The 27,396-nt window shown below is 42.0% G+C and overlaps 1 protein-coding gene across 1 annotated transcript in view; it reads left to right on the top strand.

Moving 5' to 3' along the window:
- The first annotated feature begins 273 nt into the window (after positions 1-273).
- The window catches only part of LOC124622225 (para-nitrobenzyl esterase-like), a 41,015-nt gene continuing 13,892 nt past the window's right edge, over positions 274-27,396 (top strand). The window contains exons 1-7 of the mRNA XM_047147878.1: positions 274-387; positions 1,871-2,005; positions 5,278-5,560; positions 11,768-11,953; positions 16,844-17,064; positions 19,162-19,327; positions 24,011-24,189. Of these exons, the coding sequence (XP_047003834.1) occupies positions 304-387; positions 1,871-2,005; positions 5,278-5,560; positions 11,768-11,953; positions 16,844-17,064; positions 19,162-19,327; positions 24,011-24,189 (1,254 nt within the window). The 5' untranslated portion in view covers positions 274-303. The remainder of the gene's footprint in view (positions 388-1,870; positions 2,006-5,277; positions 5,561-11,767; positions 11,954-16,843; positions 17,065-19,161; positions 19,328-24,010; positions 24,190-27,396) is intronic.

The raw sequence follows: 27,396 nt of genomic DNA, 5'->3' as shown, positions 1-27,396 counted from the left end.
CTAAAATAAGAAAAAAGGCCAGTAAACATGGACTCTAAAATGAATATCTGTATCAGTCCCGTGTGTGACTAATACTGCGTGTGTTACGAGGTACACAGCCTTATCATATTTTGGAGCGCGATCCTTTACTGGTGATAAGATACAGACATTATTTGTGATGCAATGTGTTCCTTTGAACCACCCGAGGGATACTTGAACTACAGTTAATTATCGCCTTTCATTACGGATCAAATGATAAATAACTCCGCTCATATCTGTGGGTATATATATTGCCGGGACGGTTGCTGCCGCTCAGAGCTAAACATGCATTCTGCTGCATTGCTGCTAGTCGCTGCTGCCTTCTACACGAAGGTAGTGGCTGTCCCACGCCTTCCCATCGTTCAGGAGGTACGGTAATCGACATCGAAGGAAGCAAAGTTAAAATTGCAGGTAGCTAATTGGTAAGAGACATAGGTGCACTTCAGACTGTTACCTTACTTTCCGAATGCGAAGGGCACTAAATACTTTCCAGATATTACGCAGCTTTTGTAGAATTATCCTATGATGAAATCAGTCTTCTGGTTTACAGACTCGCATAGATTTGATATGTATAGGACTCTAGATCTGTCTGCAATCGCAAATGATGTTGTCATTGTAATTCCGTTTCACCATGGTGTTCCTGCAGTCCTCAACCTATTGAGGTGTACTTCCACCCCTTCAGCTGAGTTGTCACCACGTCTGACAGCCGCGCAGCGGACTCGGCTTCTATTCTCGGCTAGGTCGGAGATGTTCTTCACACGATGACTGGGTGTTGTGTTGTCATAACATCATTTCATCATCACCGACGCGCAAGTCGCCCAATATGGCATCAAATGAGAATATTTAAGGCAGAACTTCCCTATGAAGGGACTCTCGGTCAGTGATGCCAGACGATTATTTCATTTCGTTTCACCAAGTGTATGGTAAATGGCGAAAGTCGGACGTTTTTTTTCCTTAGGTGACAAAATCTATATTCCAGCAACATCGAATATGTGTCAGGATTGAATATCGTGGGTGTGATTCTACGCGTGAAACTCTTCCTTACATAGGGAGCTTTGAAGTGGTGGCTGTGTGTGAGTTCAGTAGGATTGGACATCTGGCTCTTCCACCCTTCCCAGAGGGAGCTGTTTCAACATTTAATGGAAAAATGTCAGTAATGTGATAGTGTCATTGAAGTAAGTTTCAAACAGATTGTCACAGTTCTTTCAGTTTCACTGAGTGCGACACTGACATGCTTTTCGTGGTCTTATGCTTTCGAAAATAGTTTTGAATATTCATTCAACAGCAGCAAAACTTATGTTCACTGCAGTTATCTGCAAATGAACTGGATTGACTCCCCACTTAGTTCCGAAGACAACAATGCCTTATGAAATCACTAAGAAAACCGTTCTAGGTGTCTCCTGAAGTGGTTGGGAGAAACCAAAAACTGTTTTACTTGAAGTCTGCTCCTCTCCAAATGCAGACTGTACATTAACTACGCTATATCCATACTCAGACATTACTCCCTTCTCTGAACAGTTAGTTCCCTAAAATTTCATTAAAGTAACATAATGTTGCCTTTCTGAGGGATAACGTTCTCTTTCTCAGGGACTTTTCTATTTTTTGTAGGTGGTGTACAGAATCAAGTAAGAGCCCCTTGAATTTCCTTTTCTTCCCTCCTTAGGGTAGTTAATAATGATAGTGGTAGAAACTGTCACCGGCAGTGGTATATGAAATAATGCCGATAAATTCTCTTAATGGTGATATATTTAGCCACAGTTAGTGCTACATGTGAGTCTCGTTGATGCTTTCTTCAAATGTGTAATGTGTGTGTATGTGTATGTGTAGATGGTAATTTGAGAACTTGTTTTAGGGAGATGACGTATTCGTGACTGTAGAAAACGGTGCCTTGAGGGGTGTGGTGGCCACATCACTGAACGGCGCTCTCTACAACCAGTTCCGAGGCATACCTTATGCCACGCCACCTCTGGGAGATCTTCGATTCCGTGTGAGTAACACATATGAGAGTCTTAAAACGGGTTATCATCCTATACTTGTAATCACTTTATTTAAGTAATAACATAACCTGTTCCAAACCCATATGACACATAGCGAGGTCATACTGCCTTATAGGAACAATTTATCTTAGGCTTGAAACTGAGAATACAAATAGTCGTAGCGGGGATATCAATGCTACTTGTTATAACTATTTTTAACAATGTGTTACCACTGTTTAAAAACTTTAAATCGATCATCTTATTTCTATATTTACGTATGAATGTGTAACAAAAATGTAAACTGGCTTGTTCCAAATCATTGCGATTAGTTGTACAAATTATCCATGAATCATAAAACCCCATAAAAACACATTTCTTTCCTTAATTTGATAGGTTTCTGTCGTTTGAGGTTATTTTCGTAGATACGAGGGTAGTCCCAAAAGTAAGATCTCCTATTTTTTAATAAGTACAGAAGTCTGTTTGTGTGGCTGTTGGTCACACTTTTATGAAGTGTACTTCACGCGCTGTGTGTAAACATGCGCATGCCGCGCTGAGGCGCCGAGTCTTGTCTTGGCAGCCGTTGAGGACGGAGCTCCCGTTGGATGTTACCACCAAGTGCGGGTTGAGCGCAGTTATTCGGTTTTTGAACGCAAAGGGCACTGTGCCGATTGAAATCCATCGCCAGTTGACGGAAGTGTATGGTGAATCGTGCATGGATGTCAAAAATGTTCGTAAGTGATGTAGAGAGTTTGCAGCTGGTCGGACCGAAATTCACGACGAACAAAGGAGAGGGAGACCGTTAATTTCTGAGGAGATAGTGTTGAACGTTGAGCAAAGCATGAGTGAAGATCGGTGGATCACACTGGATGATCTCTGCACGTTGGTTCCTGAGGTTCCCCGAAGTACCACTCAAAGAATTTTAACGGAAACATTGAACTACCGGAAGGTGTTTGATGCGTGCCGTGCGAGCTGACTGAGGACGACATGTGGCAACGAGTTGATGCTTCCCTCGCATTTCTTCACCGCCTTGCAGCCGAACAGGACAACTTTCTGGACTCAATTGTCGCGTGTGGCGAAAGCTGGGCATACCACTTTATATCTGCTCGCGAGCGTTACACTGCGTATTTAAAGCAAACCTGATATGTGTCCTCATAGTGGTACTATTGGCACCACTCTTATGCGACTGGCGCAAAATTTGAATAGTGCAACCGATCGTGTTGTATGGGTATCTGCATGTGGTGTGGACGACGAAATAAAATACAATCTCTCTCATCAATCCGCCGAAAATCAAAGTTCTAAATGGTTCACAAGTGCTAGATCAGCTCGGAGACCCCACGTGCTGCTGCACGAAAAGATTTACCCATACATTACATAGCACAATCACTTCAATGGGCCCCCTTGAATGTGGGTGGACTACAAGTTTGGCTACGTTTCGTCTATGGCGCGCCAATCGCATTCCTCGCAATGTACCCAATGTTCCACAAAAGTATTTAATATAAATTCAGGCAGGATTCGCTACGCAAAACTCATGGTCAAACCCCCGTATTTTTTAAAGTTTCATAAATTCGAGTTTATTTCCAATAAGAACATAGAATAATTGAAAGTCACACTTCACAATAAATTAATTTGAGAGCCTGACTCAATTTCTTAAGATCTTGGAGGCGGTTTAATAAACTACTATTAATTGCTGGAGTTATCTTTAGAAAACTATTAAATTTCCGCCGTATCTCAACTATAAATTCCACAACGGCTACATATTGAAGCCTGACAAGCGCGGCTTGTTCACACGCAACCCGAAAAACACCAAGTCCATCAAATGCGAAAAAATTTCTATGTCTGAAAGTAGGAACTCTGAATAATTCACACACGCGAACCAGCAGCTATTTCACAGCTTATCTGATAAAACGTCCTCCTAACACAGTCTGACCGCCTGCAGAGGCGACCGATCCTGAGCTCCTAAAACGGCGCTGTTCACCCAGGAACATGGGTCAGGCGCCACTGAAGTCAGTTAAAACACTAAATATGAAAGTTGCTGAAACTCTTAATTTAACCTTTTATACACATATGATACATCAAATCACAGGGAAATTTTCCGAGATATATTATCAGTTTTCTGTTATCTGCCATAGTTTATTTATAAACAACAATTTCTATAGTTTTCTTCTATTTCCGGATTTATAAGTGTAAGTATTCAGAAACAATTTAAATTAAACATTAATTAATCTGGTATATATGTCAAGTTTACGGTATCGCCGCTAGTTTTAATGTTTCTCTGTTTATTAAGAAAAGCTGTTTTCAATTGCACGAAATCCACTTTTCAGTCTCTCATTTAAATGCATTAATAATTTCAGTGAATCGACTATCACAGTCCAATACAGTTCTACGTGATCTAACCATAGACACCTCGTTTGTCGCAACTGCATAATGCGTTGCCGAGACATTCACTTTTACATTTCAGGAATTATTTATAACATTTAACTTGCCATATCTTATAAACTAATGCGGCTATCGAAGGAGGATTCTCACATGCGTAATTTTCCACTTCAAATGAGGCTATTGGCTCATCAGTGATAGATATGGCTCAGTCTTTATTAATTCTGGGGTAAGCTTTAATTTTGCACTCGACGCGAAACACAGTCACGAGAAACGAGGAGCCACTGGGCTGCCCAACGGACAGGTGTTCCGAGTCACGGGGTCGCCCTAGCGGCCAGTGGAAGTGCCGAGTTAACCCACTATGTGGAGCATAGTGTGAAACTTGCCCTCTGCGTGCTCCTGACAATCTAATTTCAGTTGTCAACACGGATTTGGCCCGATCCCAACCGCCGCCTGTGCGTCTGCGGTCGCGTGTTTGTGACTGAATAAAGTCTCTCTTCCCTTTAAAATACACTGTAGTGTTAAAATAGACACTAACTTTCAGATGTAGAAATACGTCTACCAACTTTCGTCTATGTCGCATAACTTCTTCTTGGTGTTATTTTTTTCTGTCAGTGTCCTAAGCAGATGGTCGTACCGTTTTGGCTCGTCGGTATGTCTTACTTCGCCACTATCGCTTGAAAATAAATATATCTTTACCATAATCTGTAAGCTGTGTGATCTGATTCAAGCGACGGCCTGGAGTCCACAATTCAACGCTTGAAAAAAATCAAGCGAATAAACCTTGAACTTTTTCTTGCTTTACGATATTTAAGTCAATTAATACTGCAATTTTTGCAAAAACACATCTTCCATTAAACAGACACTGGTAATTTGAGCCACTCCTTGCCTCGTGTGTTGACGTCCACAGGCCCCGCAGCCTGCGACCTCCTGGTCCGGAGTTCGAGACGCGCTGTCCTTCGCGGAGAAGTGTGCCCAGCCATCGACTCTCGGCTTGCTACCCGTTGCCGGAACCGAAGACTGCCTCTACCTCAATGTGTACGCGCCGGCTACGGGGAGCGGTCCTTTCCCCGTCATGGTTTACATCCATGGCGGTGCTTTCATAACTGGGTCGTCTTCCAGAGGCACTCCAGACTATTTTGTGGAGAAGGGCGTTGTATTGGTGACAACCACCTATCGTCTCGGTGCTCTTGGTGAGTTAATCCTTTCGTTTACGCTTTTAAGGAGTGAAGTCATGATTTAGGCGTTAAATTTCGATGGTATTACCATAAATCAGTTAGCAATTTATTGCCTGGTTTGATGCCGAATCAAATCATATCGCTATCAAAATTTAAATATTAGAATCTATTTGTAAAAAAAAAAAAAAAAAAAAAAAAAAAACTATTACTGTTTGGAAGAACGGAATTATTGGAATATTGCCGAACCATCAGTTTGATAATCCATGGCGGTAAAACACTGACACAAACGTTTTTACAGAAGAATGGAGTTATTGTCAATATCTGCCCTCATGGAAGATCAGTTTGGATTCAGGAAAAAATGTAAGGAAACGCGAAGCAGTACTGTCGGATTTACCTAGAACATAAGTGAAAGGCAAACCTACGCTTACAGCATAGATTTAGCTAAAGATTCGGGAACTGTTGACTGGAACGCATCCTTTGAAACTGCGAAGGCAGCAGCGATAGAATACAGGGTGGGAAATGATGCCTACAATTTATATAGAAGTAAAACTGCAGTTATCAGAGTAGGAGGACATGAAAGAGAAACAATCGTTGATAATGCAGAGGGCCAGGGTTTTGGCTAATTCTAGCTGTTATGCAGTCTGTACATTGAATAAGAGGTAAAATAATCCGAGGACGGATTCGGAAAGGAATTTAACCCTAAACAGAAGAAATTACAACTTTTGGATTTACCGACTGCATTGTGGTTCTATCAGAAACGGCAAAAGACTTTGAGAATAGTTGAGAGGAAGGGATTCTTGAAAAGAGATTGTAAGATGAATACCAACAAAAGTAAAAAAAAAAAAGGGATTGAATGTACTCGTGTTAAATCAGGTGACGGGGAAGGACTTAGATTTCAACGAGTTTTGCCCTTTGGGCAGCAAAATAATTGACTCAGGTCAAGGTAGAGGCTGCATAAAATGCAGACTGGCAGTATATAGAGACTCGTACGGAAAAGAGAAATTTGTTAACAGCAAATGTAAGTTTAAGTATTTGGAACAATTTTATGAAGGTATTTAGATGTATTGTTGTCTCCTGCAACGTGAAACGTGGACGACGACAGTTCACACAAGAAGAGAACGTAAGTTTTTAACATTTGGTTCTAATAAAAAATGCTGAATATTAGATGGTTCAAAATGGCTCTGAGCACTATGGAACTTAACATCTGAGATCATCAGTCCGCTAGAACTTAGAACTACTTAAACCTAACTAACCTAAGGACATCACACACATCCATGCCTGAGGCAGGATTAGAACCTGCGACCGTAGCGGTCGCGCGGTTCCAGACTGAAGCGCCTAGAACCGCACGGCCACACCGGCCGGCTCATAAACTAGTGTCGTGAGCTACGTCAAACCGGTATTTGGACTGAAGACCACAACAAAACAAAACCATTGACACTGGAGATCGCTTTATGCTATCACCGTTTGGTAAGAAAACTACATTTCTCCATATATTTCGGATGTACTTGTACCCTGACGTATAACACGCATTCGTACCTAGACTTCGGGGTGTACCAGCCTACACCGGAACTTATCATTCAAAGCAACATTTCCTAATTTTCGACCGTCCAGTGGCGGTGTCTGCTCTAATGGCGAACTCGGTGCTCCGTGGCTTGTGTGCAGGGCATTGAAGGCCAGGTCCCGAAAAGAAAGGCGATGTCACGCGTCTATCCTACGCGACACTCGTCAGTCACGGTGACTACCGGTTAAATTGTGAAGCATATACAGAACTATTATATTTCCTGTGCAGAATTCTCACTTTTTCTCTCTATCTCTCTCACTCATTCGCTCACTCCAACAATACAGCTATGTCTAATTCAGTTGCTCATGAGTGCGTGCTATTGAATTACACTTCTATAGCTTACATGTACGACATAGAAATCAAGTGACATGAGATAATCGCAGCGTACGCCTATTTATAAGAGAGGTAATATATGAACGCATCTGTAAAGTTGAACATTATCGTTAACGTTCGTCTTTAGTAGGATATATTCTGAGCTCCAGTAGACTGCTGCGCCAACATGAAAGCCAATTCATGACAATAAATCAAACACTTATTAGGATCATTTAAAGTTGGTTCACTATAGCGCCATTTTCGGATTTGCGTGAGACAACGGCTTAAATACAAAAACTGAAAACAATGGTGGATTAAAACAAAGAACTTAGTATCAACTGGAGACGATATTCATTAATTAACTAATTAGGAGATATCATTCATGTGAAACATCTAACAAGTAATGCCTTACAAGGCATGCCTAGGCCTCACATGCATAGAGGTCACTTGCGGTGATGTCCTGAAGTCTCCACACTAGAAACTGCTAAATTGTCAGCCTCTATATCAGCAAATTTCTTTGTTAAGATAGGCTATAATTTTATTAGGATTTATTAATATTATACGTAAGAATGTGTATCGACGTCTACTTACCGTGATACAAATCTTTTCGAAATACCGAGCCTCACTAATGTGGCTAATATGTACTGCATATTATATTGCGTTGCAATGGCACACATTTTCTCAGAGTCGCTCTAAAGAGATGTTTACTGTGTTATTAATTACCTATACTTAAGTGTAACAGGAACTGAACGTAATTGTAATGCATTTGTGAAGAACAAGAAACAAAATAATAACCACAGAGCGCAAACGCTGGCAAAGTCAGGTTACATAACCGTATTTCACATAGTAGCGTAACGTCATATCCGGCAGAATGCAGCAAACAAGATGAAAAAAAAAATACGTTTGCTCATGAGCGTCAAAAATATACAGGCCTCATGTACACTTTCATAACCACTTAAATCTAATTACTTAGCACAGTAATAGGAATGAACAATGCAGACTACGCAAATGCAATGCAGATGCACAACACTGTTTTCAGATTCAAGTAAAAGCTGCTAGGAGCGATACTCTGTGCGAAATAGTATGCAGATACGACTATGTTACTAGACTCTTCAGTTCAACAGCTTCAGTTCTTAGAATAGCCCATACACCTCATTATGAGGGTCCTTCAATAAGTAATGCCCCACTTTATATTCTCAGAACATATTTATTGCTAAGAGTCAGAATTTGATCACAATATACATGAACATTTCTGGTCCATGTACTACTTGCCTACGTAGTCTCCATCACGTTCTATGGCCGTAAGCGAACGTTGTGGAAGAACATGTATTCCCTGCTGGAAAAAGCTCTTGTCCTGTACGCGTAGCCATGTTTTCACTGCACGACTGACACTCTCGCCATCTTCAAAGCATGTTCCCCGTAGAGAACGTTTAAGCGGCGGTCGGCACGAGTAATGGCATGCGCACGATTCAGCATGTCTGGAGCAGTGGATGTGACAAGACGTCCCGAGCGAGGCTGATCATGGAGCTCTGTTTCTGCATTTCCTGAGGCTGTAACTTTCCTTACCCATCGCCCAACTGTACTATCAACTGCAGCATCGCCATACACTGCACACAAATGTTTATGCATGTTCACGACTATTTCTTTCTCTGCACACGAGAATTCAATAACAACATGTTGCTTGTAAAATGAGCCTTATGTAGACCTCATTTTGACGCTGTACTACAGCTCTGACATCTGCCAGAACGGTTCGAAACTTCACCGGCACCCAGAACAAACAGCAAATGTGAAGCACCAACAAGGACGTTTGTCTATGTATATTAATGGCTTTTTTTGTAAAAAAAAGTGGGGTATTGCTTATTGAACGACCCTTGTGTTATCCTGCACAGAGGAACTGGCTGCAGGCATAGTTAAAACAGCGTGCACTGAATTGCAACGTTAATTTTGAAAGTTTGTTATGTTCTTGGATTATCTATATTTGAAACCCTGTACTGAGAGTAGCCCTATTCGTAGCTTTAGCACACCGTCGACCTTTGCTCTCCTCATTCGTGTATTGCACTCATTGTTTCTCTCGTATACAATTAGTATTTCGAAACTTCGACAATGCCTTAGACAAAATTTGAGATGTTCACAATATTTTTAGATAGAAAATATTTCGTCCAAGATAGATTGTTCAGCAAAGACTCCTCAACTGGCCTCTTACTCACAGTGAACATTGCTCAATTAACCAAAAACAAATGCGAAACAAATGTGATAACAATTTATCCGCGGGACCCTCAGCGGTAGTGACCAAATGGAAACGAAGCCTGATATTGTGGAATGTAATAAAATTGAAAACGCAAATACAAATGCAAAAGGATTATTTTGCGTATCCTTTGTTCACTGCAAATGCTCACTGTTTTCCTTTTTCCTCCGTGGAAGTACAAGTCTACGAAATCCACCTTGACTTCTACGAGTATCTGCACAAGTAAAAGCAGCACAACATGACATTCTGCAGAACGAATGACAAATGTCAAAACGCATCCATACCAATGTTACCGTGTTTACTTCAGAACGGTACTGGCTTCGCGCAGAATACTTCCTTACATGGACTTCGATGACATCGTTCTCAGAAAGAGACATCACGGACTGTTCTGTCCTCCTACATTTTCTTCATGATGTTGTAATCGTGCATTTACTGGTTTAGTTCTAGTTAGTAGCAACATTTTTACTTTCATTTGCTTTCCATGTTTATTAGAAATGGAAGTGTTAGTTAACATACACTTAATCACAATTTTTTTATGAAAATAGCAGCTTTTATTTTTAATTACTGGTCATATGAGTATGTGAATTTTCAGGTCAGATTAAAGCTTGATGCTAGAGTGTGAAACGTCAAATACAAGAAAAGAAATACAGTTTTTTATTTCTTAAGATTGTTTGGTATTATTGATGTACATTTTTTGTTTTTCTTTTAATTTATAACAAGGTATTAATAAGATATTTCTTTTGTCTATATCAAATTTTAATTTATTCTCTTAGGAGCAGTAAAGAAAAAGATATAGCTATTTTTAAAAGAAAGTATTTGCTTAATATCGTTTCTATTTGATAATGTATATAGAATTTGATTAAAAGTAAAAAACGAGAACTGAACCAGATACTTCCGTCACATAACGTTGACACTAAGCATTCAACTACCGGTGTTATGTTCGTATTTTTTAAATACAGGGTGATTCAAAAAGAATACCACAACTTTAAAAATGTGTATTTAATGAAAGAAACATAATATAACCTTCTGTTATACATCATTACAAAGAGTATTTAGAAAGGTTTTTTTTTCACTCAAAAACAAGTTCAGAGATGTTCAATATGGCCCCCTCCAGACACTCGAGCAATATCAACCCGATACTCCAACTCGTTCCACATTCTCTGTAGCATATCAGGCGTAACAGTTTGGATAGCTGCTGTTATTTCTCGTTTCAAATCATCAATGGTGGCTGGGAGAGGTGGCCGAAACACCATATCCTTAACATACCCCCATAAGAAAAAATCGCAGGGGGTAAGATCAGGGCTTCTTGGAGGCCAGTGATGAAGTGCTCTGTCACGGGATGCCTGGCGGCCGATCCAATTTCAGACGATAAGGTTACATAACTAACCTCTTTCGTAGGATTCTCCATACAGTTGATTGTGGAATTTGCAGCTCTCTGCTAGCTCTGCGAGTCGATTTTCCTGGGCTGCGAACAAATGCTTGCTGGATGCGTGCTACATTTTCATCACTCGTTCTCGGCCGTCCAGAACTTTTCCCTTTGCACAAACACCCATTCTCTGTAAACTGTTTATACCAACGTTTAATACACCACCTATCAGGAGGTTTAACACCATACTTCGTTCGAAATGCACGCTGAACAACTGTCGTCGATTCACTTCTGCCGTACTCATAACACAAAAAGCTTTCTGTTGAGCGGTCGCCATCTTAGCATCAACTGACGCTGACGCCTAGTCAACAGCGTCTCAAGCGAACAAATGTACAACTAAATGAAACTTTATAGCTCCCTTAATTCGCCGACAGATAGTGCTTAGCTCTGCCTTTTGTCGTTGCAGAGTTTTAAATTCCTAAAGTTGTGGTATTCTTTTTGAATCACCCTGTATTTTAAGTATCAAAGGCGGTTTTTAGGCTTTTTAGAGTTGCGGGCATTAACTTCCAAACGTTTCGATAGCCGTAGCCCATATATGCTAGACTCTTTTTCTCATAACAAAAAAATTAGAAACTGAATGTTAAGGCGTTTGTATGTACGATAAACGAGGCGATTACGTCTAACAGTCCACATGTTTCAAGAAATCGTATTTGGTAATTTTGTGTCGGCGTGTGGCAGGTTTCCTGAGCCTGCAGAACACCGACATCCCAGGCAACGCGGGGCTCAAAGACCAGGTGCTGTCTTTGCAATGGGTGCAGAGGAACATCGCGGCCTTCGGCGGGGACCCCAGCAAGGTCGTCATCTTCGGGGAGAGCGCGGGTGGCGCCGCCACATCACACCTCTTCCTCTCGCCGGCGACAGGGGGTGAGCACTCTTAAGCTGCCAAGAGCTAAAACTATGTGTATTCATTTAGGAATTAGAAGACCGGTAATCGGATATATTAGCATGTTTGAGAAATTAATGCACATCTTTCAGGTTCTTGCAACCTCTTTGGAGCATTACATTAAAACCTTCTAGATGTACTGACGTCACCTCTTATGAAATACATAAAACAATGAAATACTAAATTGGCTGACCTTCGGTCATTTTGCAGCAGCCTTCTTTAGGTATAGACGAGCTATGAATGGATGCTTCAATATATCGCATTTTTGAACGTTTCATAACACCACTGACGTCACATTTCTTAAAAATTTATTGGGCCTGAAATACTACTGGTCTGTGTTAGTAGAGAGTAACGGGATACATGCTAGACTATTCATAGATAACACAGTTTGCTACTAATTGGTAGCGAACTAGGAATCAGCGTCGAGCTTCCGTGGGAGGGGGGAGCATGCAGTATTCTTCCCCAAGAATTAGTTACGAAGAAAAGAATTGTAAGCAGTGTGTCCCTTTTCCGTTAGGACTGCTTGTGTGAAATTCCAGACTTCAGTGCTACCTAGTGGAGAGTTGTGGCATTACGATCCTTGAAGTTTCAACAACAGCCGTGTAGAACTTCTTCTAGCTTCATTGCAGCCGGAGTACTGCCACGAATCTAATGGTACGTGTCCGACATCTGTCGGAAAACACCAATAGACCAGTGAGCCAGCATCAAGTTTTTTGGGTCCTCCATCCTTTGTTGGCAAGAATTCAACGAATTTGACCCTAATACTGAGATTCAACTTCCTGGTTGCACCTCCACGACAACGCTCTGGACCGCGAAGTGAACCGCTGGGAGCTGTTCTATTATTTCATTTTCTGTACCTGGCTTCCCTTGAACCTTGTAGATCTTATTGTTTTACTGTCGTATCCGTTGCCTCTTTCAGTTCTCGTTTGTTACTATTTTTCTCACTGATGCGGTGGGTTCTGGGGTTGGCGTGTGTAAAATATGAGTCGGATGATGGTGGGATTTAGCGTACAAGTACTGCTTGCTAGGTGGTTTTCCGACAGGCGTTGAGTGCCTATTTGCCGTTGCGAATTCTATGGATTTCCATGGGCCGAGTAGCACCGTTTCTTTCTCGTTCTAGCTTGAACTGCACTGTTTTTATGCAGTCTGTTAATATGCTCATGGAACTCCGATTCTCCATGGCCAACCGACGAATGCGTCCAGGTATGTCGGTTATTTTAATGTTTCAGATTTCCTAGTTTTATAACATGGCATGGTAGTACAGTGTGTTTATTTTAACTGAATACTTTGAAATATCTCGAAAACTCTACATCGGATCAAAAAGAAGTTATAATTCCAATTTGTTTGTCTCGGAGAGGGACATCCAATGATACTATACTCGAATCCCCACCCCACACCATGCGTTGGTGGCGGGGTCAACTTTGAACATTTTAGTCGGAGCTCCTGATTTTTAATGCAGATTACGATTCCACGGCGAAATCTACATCCGTTTTGCTTGAAGCATTTTCTCCGTTTCGTCACAGATGGCGCCATGATCGGAGTAATAGATATGGTTACACAATCATAATTTACGACATGCTACTCAATGGCCCTTCAATACTCAATGACCCGTAGGACCCCACCTCCTTGTTGCAAGGTTATGACAGGCCAGAATTTCATAACTACTAATTGCAAGCCCCATTAGCAACGTTGTATTCCTCCGACGCATCGAACAGGGAACTAATCAACTCTCCACTGTGATCGTGGCTCGAGGCGAACGCTATTTTACTTTTCCAGTTAGAGTAAGTGTACAAACGTAGTACCGCCAACTTCAATACACTTAGTGATCCGCTTTTCAAATGACCGTACACAGGACTGAAGCATATCTGCGGGAATGTCAGCACAGGCGTTTCTGATGTTCTCCACCATGTCTTCACGGCCCGTTGGCACTTGTTGGTAGGCCATACCTTTTAAACATCCGCACAGAAAGAAATAAAACCCGGCCACCCTCTGGGATATCTAACAGGGCTACACCTGCCGATCCATTGACCAACGTAAACACGGTCTAATACCTAACGTTCTTCAGTTGCGTAATGCGCCGGGAAATCGTCAAGCTGAAATCATATACGCTGTCGAACGTCCAGGGTGACATCCTTCAGTAGTGCCGATAGTTCCTGCTACAAAAAATTTCGATATTTGTGTGCAGTCAACAAGTTATGGTTCCGTGAGTTTGTTCCCCATGGTGTCACGATACGTTAACCGACCAAGGCTGTTGCTGGCCAACTTGCCGTAACCACTGGGAATCGTCCACATTCCAGTTATGCCGGTTAACGCTACCATGGTTTTTGAATGTAGACTCATCGGAAATTAGTACCCCAACAAAGAAAGTGAGAGTCGTTTGTATTTGTTGACATGCCCGTTCGCAACACTACCCGGTGATGGAAACCGGCGCCATGAAGTTAATGATGCAGTGACACGGAGTGTTCTGGCGTAACCAAAAACGCCGGAACGAAGATGCGAAACGAAAGACCAGAGAAGGCTGCACATAAACGCAGCTGCTGTTAGCCTCGGCCGCACAAGATCAGCCCGAGTCTGCAACGTGATCAGTGCTACGCTGTCAGTATCGAGTGTTTCTTTAGTCTCTGTGTGTAGCAAGAAATGTTCTGTTTTCACGTCACCTCTCGCTAGCAACATTTGCTGTAAAGAAAGATAAATATTGTCAGTTCGCTTTCTGGAAATAAAACTACTAATGTTATTTGTTTGAAATTGTTGAATAGCATTCCGAGAACGGTGCATACCGTCGGCACACTATCAGCGACGAGTGGGAAAGACCCCACCCGGGGTATAGATGATTCCTACCTACGGACATACCGGAATCGCGGTGTAATTGCCGGGCTCTTATCTGACAGTTGTGAAGCACTTCAGTTATTTCATTAGCTTCTCCTGTAACACGTTTCCTTCGTTTCCTTCTGCTGGTCTGTACGCTGCCATCAGACACAAAGGCGCTCACAACCTTGTAAGAGAACTAACGAGAGACTGCTTTCTCTGGAAAACGTTCGGCCTGATTTCCATAAATCAGAATCGTTGCTATTTTTTCTTGTTTGGTTGCAACATTCATAGTCCACTTGCTCCACTGTTCTGTAAATGATAGGTAGGTGTGCAGGTACTGAACAATGTAGAAGAATTATAATGCTTTGAACCGCGCTCTGCTCCAGTCTGCATAACACGCGAGCTCCGGTCGCAGTGTACTGCCGTAGTTCGCTGCACGACCACGGTGGAGCTCCGAGTAATCACGTGTTCGATATCTCGAAGGAATACAATGTTGGAGTGCGGTTTTCAATTAAAAGTTGCGAAATACTGGCCTGTCCTACTCTCGCTGCATGGAGGTAGGGTCCCACGTGACACTGGATATTCAAGGCCCATTGAGTTGCATGTTGTAAATTATAAATTATCTCTTTTATCCACAATTATTGGTTGATGATTGTAGTTTTATCTTCTCGTAGTCGCCAGTCCTTGGTTTCCCCTTTGAAGGTGCATCTGAAAGCTCACTCCTTGGGCAGATTAACCTTATGCTTATGAAAACTTCTGAAGTAAACTAAGCAAACTCGGTGCCTTTCACAGTTTCTTACTCTTTTCTGTCGTAGAGCGTCCAAGTTGTTTTCACTGTAACCAGTCTCGAGCGCGTCACACTTAACAAATGCGATGTTAATTCACCACTACCATAAATCGCTTTCATAACATCACTCTGTAATCTTCACAGTATTACTTTTGCTTGTATCGTGCTAAGGCCAATGAAAAGAAATCAGTAACTTTAAGACTTTCCTAGCCAGGTACTACAATGTTGAATATCTTCATTGTGTTGTTGTGCTTCCGCTCTCTTGGACGCCTCCTGCCACAAAGCACACCACCTTCCAGGCTCGAGCTGTACCACGACATTCGTAACCTATCCAAACCACCTCTTGGTGGTACAATCTGAGGACACTATCTCTCGAAATGAAACGAGCTGTTATACGGAGTGAAACAGGCATCATATGTTCTCGTATGCGCGTGTATTGGGACCACGGGATCATTTCACGTCTAGTTACTCTAGTTTAGGATTTGCATAATTGCCCTAGATCATTTATAGTGAATGCTGAGGGGAGGGGTTTTAGGTACATCCTTATTTTAGTTGATGTGGAAGCTTACTACTCGCAAAATGTAGGTATTTGCGCGTAATTGCTGCCTCGATACAAATTTCATTTTAAAGCGTTATCTCATGTAGTCAGTCTGGAACATGTTATATAAATTGAAGAGGGAGGAGGCTGAAAGGAAAGGAAATAGAAGGAAATAATGTGGTCAGGGCTTTGTGCGGAATCAGCGGCAACGAGTAACAGCACATGTTAGACCAGGACACGAACGCTGGATCTCCTACTTACTAGGCAGCCGCGGTAAGCACTGCGCTACACAGACACAGTATTTGTCACAAATGCTCCGACTACCTCGGCACGCTCCCCGGCCGAATCTCACTCCCAACCTGCCCCACCTACCGCAGTCCCCGTATATGTCCTCCATGCTCGCTAGTCTGAGATCTCGCAGGAGGTTTAACGTAACTGTGCATCCGCACTGCAGGTGGAACATTCCTGCCCATCGAGGCGAATCATTTATATGAATGCGTGGTGTCAGTTCTTTTGGACGTGTTCGAAAAACAGAAACCACCACCCATTCTTACAATCTGGAAGAGTGTCGTTCACGAAATGTCGGAATGTGTGTCAAAATAATGGCTTGACACTTTATTTTCTTTTTACGAATGTGCTATACAATCAGTATATCACTGTAGATAAATAATTTTATTCGGAATTCGGACATTGTGGGAGCGGTTTAGCTCTAATGTTAAAGGTTAACTTTCTCGGCAGGTCTCTTCAGCGGTGTGATCATGGAGAGTGGAGTAGCGACGACCCCCTGGGCACTGACAGAGAAACCCCGCGAGAGGGCGTACCGGATGGCGGAGGCGCTCGGCTTCCAGGCGCAGAGCGATAACCACACTGACGACGACGACGCGCGGCTGGCTGCCTTCCTTCACGCCGCCAACTACACAGACATCGCCGGTGACTCCAATATCGCTCTCTCTGATTTCGTAAGTGCTCCAGTTGTTAGTGCATAACATATTTTCTGTGTAATTTCATCACCTAATTAGACCTGAAATATCGATACAGGCAAATTGTACGAATCAATCAATTCCTATTGTAAAAGATTTTAATTGGACTAAAATTAATGCTCAGCTAATGGCTCCATTTGTCTGTGTAAGGTACGGATTTTACGTGCAGAAACATTCAAACAAACATGTTTTATTGGAGGTTTATGTAGTGCGCCATCTCTACACATCAAACTTACACGAATCGGTTCAAATTATCAAGTGAAAACGAATTTTTATCTTCCAACAATCGTTATCTGCTGTCGAGAAACAATGATTAAATGTAGAGCTAGATGTAGCCCTCTTCTTCTCGGTAGCTTTTCAAGGGCGCCACTTATATATTTTGAACATGTACGAATCGGTTCAAACTTTGCACTAAAGTAGATAAATGAAGAAAGTCAAAACGAAACTTTTTGTCTAATAATATTTACCCGTTGTCGAGATACAATGGTTTAAATTCGAGCTAAACATAGCACACAAGATTAGTTCTCATGTGAATTGAATGTGTGGAATCGGTTAGAAGTGAATGAAACAAATGAAAACGTATTAGTGGGATAAAACTGAAAACTCTGTTTCAAAATTCTAGTTTCATTCGGATTTTAAGTGCAAAAAATACATTTTTTGTTATTTTTTTTACGCGCGCCAACAGGTTTTTCTGAGAGGTGTTTGAAGCACGTCACTTCAATGTTTCAAACTTGTGCGAATCGGTACGAATCCTGTAAGAAGGTAGAGAAATACATGTAATCAACGGTCGTCCTGTTGTTTTGTTAAAGCCTTAACCATTGGCACAAAGTTCGAAAGACAATAAAAAACCTATAGCGAGTCAGTCATCGCCAGAATCAACAAAAGTCTACATCGATTGCAAGCTATGGAGGGCTAATGTCAGAATTATGGTAGATTGAGAGTTGGGAACCAGTTTGAAAAACCTTGACGTATTCACACTTTTTTACGAGTTAACCTTATATTTCCCCAAGACAGTGAACTCTCTGAGCTGCACCGTTTTAGTACACCTGAATCTTGCAGTTTGTAGGCTACAGTCTCTGATCCTGTGCCCAGAAATTCAGAAGATTCGTCAGCCATAGTAAAGAATACATAACATCATGTGGCGGAAGTGCATAAAATGTTACCTTAAATTTTTTTCTAGGGGAATAAAATTTCTGAGGCTGGATTTGTTCCTGGTGGGAAGCTAAAACAATTTTTGATTTATATGTGGGGGGAGTTGATTTTTTTCCCCGACGGGACCATTTCTCCCCTGTATTCACCCCCTATTACATATATGATGAGCGGTGTGACACATAGGAAGTATTTGGAAGTATTTGGAAGAGGGTGTCCTTCTGTAATATGAAGTATCCCAGAGTGGGGACGCATGCATCCTAAACTTTAATGAGACCATATGCCATCTAGCACGACATGACAAATGCCATGATGGATGACATGATAGCATGTGCCATGTCAGATGACGTAACATCACGTGTAATGGACATGGTGCATTACATTACATGACGACGATGTTAATACTAAGAGGTAAAAAAAGTGCATATCTGTCAAGATGTTTTGATTTAAATGTCTCCAAAGCTGCCAGATATGTCCAAAAGCTAGTTCCCTTCTTGTACATCCCTAACTCTGCCCACGACTTAATCGTTTTTTTTTTTTTGTGCTACGATAGGGGCATTTTTCATTCTGTGCTTCGTTATTCCAGCATCTGACAACTCTACGTCATGTTGCGCCATATATCTTTTTGTCCTCACCGTTGTATATTGCCACTGACCCTGCAGACCAACTATACGCTACCACGCTGTCCTTCCCACTACACAATGGCGGTAATGGGGGTGGGGGAGCGTCCAGAACATCACTGTCTGCCACGCAGCTTTCTCTCTTCTCCAAGCTTGCTTCATGCAAAGAAGTTGTAACCTAGTTCTCGTAGTACTGTACCATTCTGTACTACCTTTCATCTTTACATTTTAACACAGGCAATCTTGTGTAGAGGAACGAATCGCTAACATATGTTGTATTATCATTAACTCTGATTTCACTGTGCAGGAGAAGCGGTGCCCAGGGCAGATAGCTTTCGCGCCCGTCGTGGAGCCAGCATCAGACTCTGCAGTGATCACCGAGCCTCCAGTTGACATCATCAGAGCCGGCAGCTACAACCAGGTCCCCATCATACTGGGCGTCACTTCCGGAGAAGGAATTGTCGGACTCCTCAGTACGTAACAAAATCTGACTCCACTTCCGTCACTTTCAATCATGTGACTCACTTGCAACTTTTTTTGTAGGTTCAATTTGAACATCGTTCTATTTGTCCTTTTTGGTACGCAGGTAAATTCAACGTCATGTGGGTCAGGTTCTCTATGCCTTAGAATGTGTGAATACAGCACATTCTAGTACAAACCTTAGACACTCGTTCATATTACGTCAAGCATATTAGTCGTTGAAGTTTGAAACTGCTCTTTAGCTCGAATATAAATAAACCGGGTTCATCAGATGACAGTGGACGTGGGCGATGCGGCTGGCTGGGATGCCACGTACACACGCAATAATACTATGGTTGATTGCGGACTGCAATTGAAAAAAACATTCACTTCCAAAACTGTTGTCTCAATCTTCTTCATCAGTGGGTCGTGGCAGTAAGACCATTAGATTTAGTCATCGTGATGAGTACGTCAATACCGTCTTGGCAGTAAGTCAAGTGGATTTAGTCATCGTCCACTAACGGATGCCCTACAGTAGTCTAGTGATTGATTTTCACTGACGTCTGCTGGGTCGCTAGAACTGATATAGAATTTAACGAAATAATAAGATACACGGTGTATATTTCACAAAACGTTCATTTCCCTTACATATTTTCTATCACTTCCTTTGTGCTCTACCATCGTCATCCCGCTCTTGTGGTGTATTTCGGTTTACAACATCCCTTTTTAGTGGCAGTACATCTGCCAGAAATCACATTTTATTTTTCTTTGTGACATGCCACTAACTTGAATTTTGTGTGTTTAGAAACGTGACATTGCTTCCTGTGTTTTGAAGGCAACTTTAAGCGTCTTGTCAAGGAAAATCGAATCTTAAACGTGATTGACTGCTTCCATGAAGAAAGGTGGGTTAAAATGTCCAAACGATAGCCCACACGCCACTATTGAAACGCATCGCCGTTCATATTATTGAAGTCATCGGTTTATGAACTATCAAATAGCATTTCAAAAAGTACGTATATCGTTAAGAGAAGCTTCACTGTCTCCGTAGGTAAAAACGAAATTTCGAGTATTAACCCACAGCAAAATATGCGCGCATTTGCGGGCTGTATTTAACCCATTCTTTTATCTCAAACCGAACACGAAACGCTGTGAGAGCTGTGGCTTCTACTGTGGCTGAAAGTGATGTGATAAATAGTGTATGGGTTTGACGTAGCGGGCGAGGACCAATTTAAGCGCGACACACCGTAGTGTACCGCCGCTACATGTGGCCTTTACAGTAGCACCACTGCAGTAAAGCGATCAACAAACGTCTATTTCACCTGCTTTGATGTTTAAATGATTAACATTCCAGTAGGCAGGAGTAACGCCATCGACATTTTGCTATAAGAATAAATTACGCAGCAAATTTCTGTATCCACTACGTCTACATGACTACTCTGCACTTCACACGTAAGTGCATGGCAAAAGATATATCGAACCACTTTCACAGTGTTTCTCTACCGTCTCATTCTCGAACAACACACAAGATAAACCAACATTTAAACCATATAGAGTAAGCTCTGATTTATTTTATTTTGTTACGATAGTCATTTCTCTCTATGAGGTGTGCGTGAACAAGATATTTTCGCATTCGGAGAAGAAAAGTGGAGACTTTTGCGGAAAGATCTCACCGCAACGAAAAACGACGTTTGTTTAAATGACTGCTATTGGAACTCGAGTATCATACCCGTGGCATCCTTTCCTCTATCTCGCGAGCCGCCCTTCTTTGAAGTTTTTCGATGTTCTCCGTCAATCCTACTTGGTAAGGACATTACCGCACAGCAACACTCGAGCAGAGGACGGACAATAGTACTGCAGGCAGTCTCTTTAGTTGATTTGTTGCATGTTGTAAGTGCAATAAAGTAATAAAACGTGATCTTTGGTCCGCTTTTCTCACAACATTATCTGTGTGGATGTTCGAATTTACGGTGCTCGTAATTGTTATCTCCAGTTATTTAGTTGTATTGACAGCCTTTAGATTTGTGTGATTTGTTGTACGACTGAAATTTAACGGATTCATTTCAATACTCATGTGAATGATCTCATACTTTTCATTATTTAGTGTTCATTGCCACTATTCGCACCACACAGATAACCTGTCGAAATCTTTTTCCAGTTAGTTTTTATTTTGTGATGACTTTATAAGTCTGTAAATGACAGAATCACCAGCAAATAATCTAACAGGGCTTCTCAGATTGTCTCTTAAACTATTTATGTAGATTACGAACAGCAGAGGCCCTGTAACTCTTCTTTGGGGAAAGCCAGAAATCACTTTTGTTTTACTCGATGGCTTGTCGTCAGTTACTGCTAACTGTGACCTTTTCGACAGAAAACAGCTCCAATCGTACATCTGACTCGATACTCCATAGGGACGCAATTTGATTACAAGGCGCTTTTGAGGAAAGGTATCAAACGCCTTCTGGAAATCTAGAAATATGGAATGAATTTGAGATTCGTTGTCGATAGCACTCATTACTTAATGGGAATAAAGAGCTAGTTGCGTTGCGTAAGAACGATATTTTCTGAATCCGTGCCGACGGTGTAATAGATCTTTTTTCGATTTGTGTTCCAAACACCTACTGCAAATTAGCGTCTCATTCGGAAAAGGAATTTGAAGGTTGGTGTTTGTGAGACATTCGTGTTATGCGTTGTGTAAGAAACAGAAACGTCTGTTAGCATTTGCGTCCTGCCCTGCCGAGGCGGCCGATTATTATTCTGCCACACTGCTGCTGTCACTACGGGTTCCAACATTTGCTGTGATCGTCGCAGTACACAAACTCAGATTCACCGATAAATAAACTGGAGCTACATGTGAGATGCAGGAACCGCCTCAGCTCACTCATGCCCATGTTTCACAATTATACTGACGTTACTGGAAGTCCCATGAATCATCAAATAATAGATTGCGAATATTACTGTTTCGTCAGTAATCGATGTGATTAGACTTTTGCTAAGTATTACTGAAAGCTTTCTGTGAAAATTACGTACGATAATTATTTCCAAAAGCCACTCACAAGGGAAACATGCAATGTGTAATAGCAACAAACATACTTTACCTTTTTTAGGGAGTACACATTGATCACAAGGCAATTGTATTAGAAGTGCTCAATGAAGTACAAAGGACAACTATAACAAATACTAAGATTTATATGTTCAGTTACCGAAATAAAGTGACAATAGTGTCTTATCTGAAGGAAGAACTCAAAATATTCAATTCTGGGATGGAGCATGTAGAAGAACCGCGCCCAAAGCATAGAAAAATAGTTGACCAAGAAGTGGATAAATATGTACCTAGTTGAACAGTTCGTCATGGGCCTTTATGTCACAGTATCTGCGCAGATAAAGTGACTACAACACAACAGGTGTGAAGCAAAGCATGAGGTAATTCTTATTTTCAAACCTTTGGCTGTAAAATGGTCGGTATGTGAACCTTTCAAAGGCTACCGTGGCAGAATATTACCGAAACACCTCTCACAAATCTTGGCAAATTCAGATTATATTAAAAGCTGTTACTGACACCAGAGAAAGTGTTCAGGTAGTCATACATGACACGGGAACAGAAACTGAATGTAGCAAACCAAAACAGAAACCCTAAACCCAGTTTTGTAATGCCAATTCACAAGAATGATCCAGGAGTAAGATTTCCAAAGATGAGTGACATGGAAATTTGTATCAGTGGCGCAGAAAAACAGCTAAAATAGCTGAAACTGAAGAAGACCCCGAGGTCCAGTGGAATCCTTGTTTTATTTCGTACAGAACTTTCATCTGAGTAAACTCCACTTTTAAGCACAATATGCAGTAGACCTCTCCAACAAAAACTGTGCTTTTGGTTGGAAGTCATTACAGGTCACACGTATTTACATGATGGGCAATAGAAGTCATCGACAAACCTATCCTCCAAAGTCCTTGACAAACATTTTTTGCCGGCCGCTGTGGCCGAGCGGTTCTAGGCGCTTCAGTCCGGAACCGCGCTGCTGCTACGGTTGCAGGTTCGAATCCTGCCTGGGGCATGGATGTGTGTGATGTCCTTGGTTAGTTAGGTTTATGTAGTTAAGTCTAGGGGACAGATGACCTCAGATGTTAAGACCCATAGTGCTTAGAGCTATTTGAACCATTTTTGAACACCTGGGTGTCTTCGCCTCAAGCAACGAGTCTAAACATAGTAGCCGTCAGTCCCCATTTCGCCACAGCACCAGTCAGCAACCTTACCTTAGATTCAGTTGCGGTGAAATGTTTCCCATTTGCGTACCCAAGCAGCTAATATACGACTTGCCAGTTTGACGTTCGTTGCATGCCATCATCACGGTGTTGCCATTTTAATGGCTAGAAGTGTAATTAATTACCAAGAAACATGGACCTAAACGTCTGACCATTGAAGTTTTTCAGTCATCATAACATTAAACGGTGTAAGTATAGGCGTATTCTACCATAAGAATTTTAATGAACAAGTCTGCTTCTCCCTGTACGCAGATGAGAGATTTGTTGCGAACGTCAGCTGATGATAAGTACTACATACTAGCGTGTCCTAAAACAGACGTGAAATCGTGGTGTACGTTTCATTAGCGAGCAGAACGCCCTAGGTGCACCTTACTTGGAATTGTAGCGGTGTCATTCTCTCTGAAGCTGGCTTTTACTGGAGAGGTCTTTGTGTGTTCCAGTGTCTCCATTGCTGACAGAAGCGGGGGAAGCTGATATGAAGGAGAACTTCACGATGCTGATCGGCTCCCAGCTGCCGCTGCCCACGGAGGAACAGCGGACTCGTGCGGCGGAACAGCTGGAGCAATTCTACTTCGGGGACGAGGGCTTCTCCATGGATCAGATGCAGGCAGTGGTTGATGTAATTATAACACATTCTCTTATGGCAGAGGATAGTTGCCATATCGTGCCGAGTTGGTTGCAGTCTGGGTCTCCTATATAAGGGGGGATCAAAAAGTTTCCATTTGAGGGCATTGCTGCATCCTGTATGCAATGTATCGCGACTCCAATGCGCTTGTATAAGCACCGATATGCAGGCAAGGCATTATTGAGGCATTCTTGTCATTCCGACGTCCTTGCGGCAACTGCAGAAACTTGAGCTGTGGAAACGTTGTTACTAAATGCGTCCAAACAAAACCAACATGCTGTTATTCTTGCCTTGGCTGTCCGAAGGACAAACACTGGCAGACATCCATCGGAGAATGACGAGTCAGGGTTATTAAGCCTCTCCCAGAGGCTTGGACGACATCCTCTATGACCTCAAGCCGCGAGGAAATCATTGTAACTAGGCTGCTGCTTGGACACTGCCTATTTAGCCATCGCCATTTGTTAAGTGGTGCTTCCCCGCAACTTCGTACACATTGCGCTCAACTTTTGACGGTCCGCCATTTCCTGACGGAATGCCCTTCTCTTGACCGCTTACGTTCTCGTTTGTGTTCGCCGTGTGAGTTATCGGCCGTTTCAGCGAACGACGGGTAGGCTGTCGATCGCGTTTTACTTTTATTCCGTCGTAGCAACATGACGAAAGCAATTTAATTTTTAGTTCTGGACCTCCGCTTCTATATGGCGTACTTTATAGACCTTTCTCCAGGTCTCTGTTTTCAGCTGTCTTTGTCTTCCGTCTATTGGGATAGATGTGTAGTCGTTTTTAACTCCTCTCTGTTTTCGAGTTCTACAGTTTTGACATGGGCGCCTATGACGCTAGTCCTTTTTGTGCACTAAAACAAAACAACAACAACAGCTCGTGTGTCGAAAACCACCGTTGTGGAATGGTGCGCCAGGTTCCGTGCTACATCTCCATTACGTCTACATCGATACTGCGCAATCCACCATAAGGCTCGTGGCGAAGGTACCCCTTACCACTATTAGTCTTTTCCTTTCCTGTTCCACACGCAAATAGAATATAAGAAAAACGACTGTCTGTGTGCCTCCGTATGACCCCTTATTTCTCGTGTCTTATCTTCGCTCCAGGCAAATGCCGGGATGGTTCCTCTGAAAGGGCACGGCCGACTTCCTTCCCCATCCTTCCCTAATCCGATGAGACCGATGACCACGCTGTCTGGTCTCCTTCCCCAAACCAACCAACCAACCAATCTTATCTTCGTGGTCATTACGCGCAATGTATGTCCGAGGCAACAGAATCCTTCTGTAGTCAGTTAAAAATGGACGTTCTCTAAATTTTCTCAATAGAATGTTTCCTTCACTCCAGGGATTCCCATTTGAGTTCCCGAAGTAACTCCATAACACTTGCGTGTCGTTCGAATCTACCAGCAACAAATCTAGCAGCCTGCCTCTGAATTGATTCTATGTCCTTGTTTAATCCGACCTGGCACAGATTCCAAACACTCGAGCATTGTTCTTTATATATATATATATATATATAAGTCTTCTGACTGGTTTGATGCGGCCCGCCACGAATTCCTCTCCTGTGCTGACCGCTTCATCTCAGAGTAGCACTTGCAACCTACGTCCTCAATTATTTGCTGGATGCATTCCAATCTCTGTCTTGCTCTACAGTTTCTGGCCTCTACAGCTCCCTCTAGTATCATGGAAGTCATTCCCTCATGTCTTAACAGATGTCCTATCATTCTGCCCCTTTTCCATATCAGTGTGTTCCACATATTCCTTTCTTCTCCGATTCTGCGCAGAACCTCCTCATTCCTTACCTTATCAGTCGACCTAATTTTCAAAATTCGTCTGTAGCACCATATTTCAAATGCTTTGATTCTCTTCTGTTCCGGTTTTCCCACAGTCCATGTTTCACTACCATACAGTGATGTATTCCAGACGTACATTCTCAAAAGTTTCTTCCTCAAATTAAGGCTGATATTTGATATTAGTAGACTTCTCTTGGCCCGGAATGCCCTTTTTGCCATTGCTAGCTGCTTTTGATCTCCTCCTCGCTCGGTCCGTCATTGGTTATTTTACTGCCTAGCTAGCAGAATTCCTTAATTGAATCTACTTCGTGACCATCAATCCTGATGTTAAGTTTCTCGCTCTCCTCATTTCTACTACTTCTCATTACCTTGTCTTTCTTCGATTTACTCCCAATCACTATTCTGCACTCATCAAACTGTTCATTCCGTTCAGCAGATAATGTAATTCTTCTTCATTTTCACTCAGGATAGCAACGTCATCAGCGATTCGTATCACTGATTTCCTTTCACCTTGAATTTTAATTCCACTCCTGAACCTTTCTTTTATTTCCATCATTGCTTTCTCGATTACAGATTGAACAATATGGGCGAAATACTACATCCTTGTCTTACACACTTTTTAATAAGAGCACTTCGTTCTTGATCGTCCACTCTTATTATTCACTCTTGGCTGTTGTACATATTGTATATGACCCGTCTCTCCCTATAGCTTATCCCTACTTTTCTCATAATTTCGAATATCTTGCACCATTTTACATTGTCGAACACTTTTTCCAGTTCGAGAAATCCTATGACAGTGTCTTGATTTTTCTTTAGTCTTGCTTCCATTATTAACGTCACAATTGCCATTCTCGTGCCATTATCTTTCTTAAAGCCAAATTGATCGTCATCTAGCGCATCTTCAATTTTCTTTTCCATTCATTTGTATATTATTCTCGTTAGCAACTTGGATGTATGAGCTGTTAAGCTGATTGCGTGATAATTCTCGCACTTGTCAGTTCTACCTGTCTTCGGAATTGTGTGGATGATGCTTTTCCGAAAGTCAGATGGTATGTCGCCAGAGTCATACATTCCACACACCTACGTGAATAGTCGTTTTGTTGCCACTTCCCCCAATGATTTTAGAAATTCTGATGGAATGTTATCTATCCCTACTGCTTTATTCTATGTTAAGTCCTCCAAAGCTCTGTTAAATTCTGATTCTAGTACTCGATCCCCTATCTCTCCTAGATCGACTCCTGTTTCTTCTTCTATCACATCAGACAAATCTTCCCCCTCACAGAGGGTTTCAATGTATTCTTTCCACCTGTCTGTTCTCTCCTCTGCATTAAACAGTGGAATTCCCGTTGCACTCTTAATGTTATCACCCTTGATTTTAATGTCATCAAAGGTTGTTTTGACTTTCCTGTATG

This window comes from Schistocerca americana, chromosome 7 (assembly GCF_021461395.2).
Source record: "Schistocerca americana isolate TAMUIC-IGC-003095 chromosome 7, iqSchAmer2.1, whole genome shotgun sequence".
Lineage (NCBI taxonomy): Eukaryota > Metazoa > Arthropoda > Insecta > Orthoptera > Acrididae > Schistocerca > Schistocerca americana.
The sequence above is the reverse complement of the archived record's forward strand: the minus strand, read 5'-3'. Positions and strand labels throughout refer to the sequence as shown.